At 64.5% G+C, this 5,330-nt stretch overlaps 1 protein-coding gene across 1 annotated transcript in view; it reads left to right on the top strand.

Annotated features, from left to right (window-relative positions):
* Positions 1 to 5,330, top strand: part of CGN (cingulin) — a gene marked incomplete at its 5' end in the record, with an annotated part of 13,149 nt that overhangs the window by 1,602 nt on the left and 6,217 nt on the right. The window contains 10 exons of the mRNA XM_014960818.1: positions 64 to 215; positions 578 to 719; positions 1,224 to 1,436; positions 2,312 to 2,460; positions 2,704 to 2,845; positions 2,937 to 3,137; positions 3,266 to 3,472; positions 3,548 to 3,805; positions 4,315 to 4,485; positions 5,111 to 5,272. Of these exons, the coding sequence (XP_014816304.1) occupies positions 64 to 215; positions 578 to 719; positions 1,224 to 1,436; positions 2,312 to 2,460; positions 2,704 to 2,845; positions 2,937 to 3,137; positions 3,266 to 3,472; positions 3,548 to 3,805; positions 4,315 to 4,485; positions 5,111 to 5,272 (1,797 nt within the window). The remainder of the gene's footprint in view (positions 1 to 63; positions 216 to 577; positions 720 to 1,223; positions 1,437 to 2,311; positions 2,461 to 2,703; positions 2,846 to 2,936; positions 3,138 to 3,265; positions 3,473 to 3,547; positions 3,806 to 4,314; positions 4,486 to 5,110; positions 5,273 to 5,330) is intronic.

Below are 5,330 nucleotides of genomic sequence, written 5' to 3'. Positions count from 1 at the left end.
TGGCCGCTGTGCCCCCCCGGGAGGGGATGTGATGGACCCCCCCGGTGTCCCCCTCTCCTGCAGCTCCGGCAGAAGCTGGAGCTGGGCCGGGATTCGGGGAGGAGCGGCTCCGCTCGGGCCACGGAGTCCCGGCTGCGGGAGGCGGAGGGGGAGAGCCAGCGGCTGCGGGGGGCCCTGGAGAAGAAAACCCAGGAGCTGCAGAGGAGTCTGCAAGAGTAAGAGCTGGTGGAAGGTGTTGGGGGGCTGATGGAGGGTGCTGGGGGGCATTTGGAGGGTGCTGGGAGGCTGATGGAGGGTGCTGGGGGGCTGATGGAGAGTGGTGGGGGGCTGATGGAGGGTGCTGGGGGCATTTGGAGAGGCAGATAGACCTGGGGGAGCACAGGGTGGGTGGCTGTCACCCGCCATCCCTGTCCCCTTCGTCGTGCCAGGACGAGCCCCCCACCTTGTAGGTGCTGGTGGGTGGGTGCTGCAGCCCCCAGCCCTTCGGGGTGCGGATGTGGCCGGGTCCCCAGGGGGACAGATGGTCCCTGCCAGGCTGTGAAGGGGTCCCCCACGCCTCCCCCCTCCTCCCCTCCAGGCTGAACGAGGTGAGAACAGCCAAGGAGCAGGCGGAGACGCAGCTGGGCCACTGCAAGGAGCAGCTCCTGGCCACCAACCGGGAGCTGGACCGTCTGCGCAAGGGCTCCGGCGCGTCCCCGGACAGCGATGCCTTGTACAAGGTACGGTGAGGATGGATGGCACTGGGAGGGGGGGGGCTGAGCATCCCCCTGCCCCCCTTTGGCTGCCACCCAGCCAGGCTGTCCCCTTCCTGCTGGGGGTGTTCAGCCTGGAGAAGAGGAGGGGAGACCTTCTTGCTCTCTCCAACTCCCTGAAAGGAGGGTGTAGAGAGATGGGGGTCGGTCTCTTCTCTCAAGTCCCAGGCGACAGGACGAGAGGAAATGGCCTCAAGTTGCCCCAGGGGAGGTTCAGGCTGGATATTAGGGAAAATTTTTTCACTGAAAGGGTTCTCAGCCCTTGGAATGGGCTGCCCAGGGAGGGGGTTGAGGCCCCATCCCTGGAGGTGTTCAAAAGCCGGGTTGATGTGGTGCTGGGAGGGATGGTTTAGTGATGATGCTCCTTGTTTGTTGAGTGGGTGTCTATTTTTGTCAGTTGGGTTGACGGTTGGACAAGATGATCTTTAAGGTCCCTTCCAACCTAGAAGATTGATTCTGTGATTCCCCCAGGAGCTGCTGGAGACCAGGGAGGAGCTGGAGGAGGCCCTGGGCTCCAAACAGCGTCAGGAGGAGCAGCTGCGGCTGCGGGAGCGGGAGCTGACGGCCCTGAAGGGAGCCCTCAAGGAGGAGGTGGCCAGTCACGACAAGGAGCTGGACCGCGTCCGGCAGCAGTACCAGAGCGACATGGACCAGCTGCGGCGCAGCATGGAGGGCATGACACAGGTTGGGATGGGGATCTGCTGCCCGTGGCTGGGGAGGGTCTTCCTTTGGGGTCGGCGCCCCGGAATTCCCCCTTGAAATGGTCCTGAGATGGGAACGGGGTTTGTGTCCTGTCCCCATCGGAGCATCCATCTGTCCTGGGTCTTTCTGCCCCGGGATGGAGATGCTGAGAGGGGGAGTGGAGATGGTTTGTGGAGATTTGGGGGCTCCTCAGGTCCCTGCGTGGGTTCCCTGGGCATGATGCTCCTTGTTTGTTGAGTGGGTGTCTATTTTTGTCAGTTGGGTTGACGGTTGGACAAGATGATCTTTAAGGTCCCTTCCAACCTAGAAGATTGATTCTGTGATTCCCCCAGGAGCTGCTGGAGACCAGGGAGGAGCTGGAGGAGGCCCTGGGCTCCAAACAGCGTCAGGAGGAGCAGCTGCGGCTGCGGGAGCGGGAGCTGACGGCCCTGAAGGGAGCCCTCAAGGAGGAGGTGGCCAGTCACGACAAGGAGCTGGACCGCGTCCGGCAGCAGTACCAGAGCGACATGGACCAGCTGCGGCGCAGCATGGAGGGCATGACACAGGTTGGGATGAGGATCTGCTGCCCGTGGCTGGGGAGGGTCTTCCTTTGGGGTCGGCGCCACAGAATTCCCCCTTGAAACGGTCCTGAGATGGGAACAGGGTTTGTGTCCTGTCCCCATCGGAGCATCCATCTGTCCTGGGTCTTTCTGCCCCGGGATGGAGATGCTGAGAGGGGGAGTGGAGATGGTTTGTGGAGATTTGGGGGCTCCTCAGGTCCCTGCGTGGGTTCCCTGGGCTGGTTTGGGGCAAGGTGGGGGAACTTGGTGTCGCTGGAGCATCCCAGCAGGATGCGAGGGCTCGATGCCTGGATCCAGGACCAGGCCAGCCTGGAGTCGGAGCGGCAGAAGATCAACACGGTGGTGAGAAACCTGCAGCGGGAGCTGGAGGAGAGCGCGGAGGAGACGGGGCACTGGAGGGACATGTTCCAGAAGAACAAGGACGAGCTCCGCGCCACCAAGCAGGAGTAAGCGCCGGGGCCGCGGTTTGGCACGAGGAGATTTTGGGGGGAGGTCCAGATGCTCCCAACCACCCATCATCTTCACTCCAAACCCTGTTAAAATGGGTCTGGAGCTGGGATGGGGCTGCTCCTCCTCTTCCTCCCCTGGGTGTTGGGGAGGAAGGTGATGGCTGGGATGGGTGTCCCTCTCTGGGAGGGCTGGGGGGACACGAGGAGGGGTTGGGGTGGTCTCACCCTGCCCCTCCACAGGCTGCTGCAGGTGAAGCTGGAGCGGGAGGAGTTTGAGGAGGAGCTGCGGGAGCTGCAGGAGCGTTTCAACGCCGCCCGGGAGGACGCCGACCAGGCCCGGAGCAACGCCGTGGACCCCGGCGAGATGGAGGCCCTCAAGAAGGTGGGGATGACAAAGGAGGAGACACCAGGGGGTACCCCCATGAAGCACTGGGGGTCCCTGACGCCCTCCCGTCCCATCCTGTCCGTGGCAGGAGCTGCGGGAGGCGCGGGAGGCGCAGCGGGAGCTGGCGGCGGAGAAGCAGAGCCGGGAGGAACGGCTGCGGGAGCGGGAGCGGGAGCTGGCGGCCCTGAAGGGCACCATGAAGGAGGAGGCCACCAGCCGGGACGAGGAGCTGGAGCGGTACCGCCGGGACCTGCAGCAGCTCCGGGAGGAGAGGGACGAGGCCACCGAGGTGAGCCCAAGGGGGTTGTCATCCAGCCATCCCCAGGGATGCAAGCCCAAATTGCCCCCCAAGACCCACCCCCCACCCCAGTTCAGCGGCTGGACCCGGGGCCACCCCGTTTTGTGGGGACGTTGCAGGCGAAGGCGTCCCTGGAGAGCGCGCGGGAGGCCTCGGAGCAGGCGAGGAAGACGGTGGAGTCCAGCCTGAGGGAGGTGCAGGACCAGAACGATGACCTGAGGAGGAAGGTCCTGGGGATGGAGACGCAGCTGAAGGAGTACGAGCGCCTGGGGGAGAACTGGGAGGGCTCCCAGGCACGGCTCAAGGAGAAGGTCACCAAACTGGAGGTAGGGCCATTCCTGAGCTGCCCTGAGCCATTCCCCGACCAAGGGATGGAGCCTTGAGGAGCCCCCTCCCCGCAGGCAGAGCGCCGGCAGATGGAGGAGTCGCTGGGAGAAGCCACGGAGCGGGAGCAGGAGCTGCTGATGGCCAAGAGGTCGCTGGAGACGCGGATGGAGGAGGCTCAGCGTGGCTTGGCCCGGCTGAAGCAGGAGCACCAGGAGCTGAGCAGCTCCTTCCAGGAGGAGCAGCGGCAGAAGGAGCAGCTCAAGCGCGCCAAGAGCGAGCTGGAGGAGCAGAAGCGCCTGCTGGATCGCACCACCGAGAAGCTGAACAAAGAGGTTGGGGGGGTCTCCTGGGCTGCTTCCACCCCTTGGACCCCCCCATCCCATGGGACGTCGTGTGCCGCGACACCCGGTCTCTGTGTCTGTGGGATGAGGGTCTCCCCTGGCTGGATCTGGGGGGGCTTTGGGCATGGATCCGGTTTTCCTGCAGGGCTGGTTGGGACCGATCCTTCCCTGGTGGCCCTGGAGACTCCATAAAACCACGCCATCCCTAGGGATCAGCTTCCCTGGTGGCCCTGGAGACTCCATAAAACCACCCTGTCCCTAGGGATCAGCATCCCCTGGTGTCCCAGGGTCATCTTGTCCCCTACCCATCCCCAAGCAGCTCCATCCAGAGCTCTGGCAGGACTGGCACCCCTCACCGTGATGCTCCCAAGCCCAGAAATATCCCCCCCAGCCCCCTATATACCGCCCCACGGGTACCTTCTCCCACCTGGGGTCCCACCAGCAAGGACGGGGGGCGCGGGGTGGTCCCCAGCTCCTGACCCGTCCCCGCTCCGCCGCAGCTGGAGCAGATGACGGAGGAGTCCCACAGCTCCTTGACCGCCCTGAGGTCGCAGCTGGAGGAGTTCAAGGAGAAGTCGCGGAAGGAGATCACGGATTCCCAAAAACAAGCCAAGGATCGGGGGGTTGAGGTGGAGAAGATGCAGCTCAACGTGGGGCGGCTGCAGGACGAGGTAGGCCTGGTGGCCCTGGAGACTCCATAAAACCACGCCATCCCTAGGGATCAGCTTCCCTGGTGGCCCTGGAGACTCCATAAAACCACCCTGTCCCTAGGGATCAGCATCCCCTGGTGTCCCAGGGTCATCTTGTCCCCTACCCATCCCCAAGCAGCTCCATCCAGAGCTCTGGCAGGACTGGCACCCCTCACCGTGATGCTCCCAAGCCCAGAAATATCCCCCCCAGCCCCCTATATACCGCCCCACGGGTACCTTCTCCCACCTGGGGTCCCACCAGCAAGGACGGGGGGCGCGGGGTGGTCCCCAGCTCCTGACCCGTCCCCGCTCCGCCGCAGCTGGAGCAGATGACAGAGGAGTCCCACAGCTCCTTGACCGCCCTGAGGTCGCAGCTGGAGGAGTTCAAGGAGAAGTCGCGGAAGGAGATCACGGATTCCCAAAAACAAGCCAAGGATCGGGGGGTTGAGGTGGAGAAGATGCAGCTCAACGTGGGGCGGCTGCAGGACGAGGTAGGGGGGCCAAGGCTGGCGGGTCGGGGGGTGCCCGCGATGTCCTCTCCACCCTTCCATGGGGTGCCCAGGGCCATGGCTGGTTTGAGGGACATCTTTTCCCCCCCCCCCCGCAGGTGTCCCGGCTGAAGCAGGCGCTGCAGGAGAGCCAGGCGGAGCGGGAGAGCGCCCAGTTGGACAAGGAGGTGCTTCTCCAGCGGCTCCACAACCTGGAGCAGGAGATGGACACCAAGAAGCGCTCCCAGGACGATCGCTCCCGGCACGTCAAGGCGCTGGAGGTGGGGAACGCCACCCTAAACCCCCCCCGCACCCCAAAAAAATACCCTAAACCCCTCC

This window comes from Calidris pugnax, unplaced genomic scaffold (genome assembly GCF_001431845.1).
Source record: "Calidris pugnax isolate Ruff unplaced genomic scaffold, ASM143184v1 scaffold469, whole genome shotgun sequence".
Lineage (NCBI taxonomy): Eukaryota > Metazoa > Chordata > Aves > Charadriiformes > Scolopacidae > Calidris > Calidris pugnax.
The sequence above is the reverse complement of the archived record's forward strand: the minus strand, read 5'-3'. Positions and strand labels throughout refer to the sequence as shown.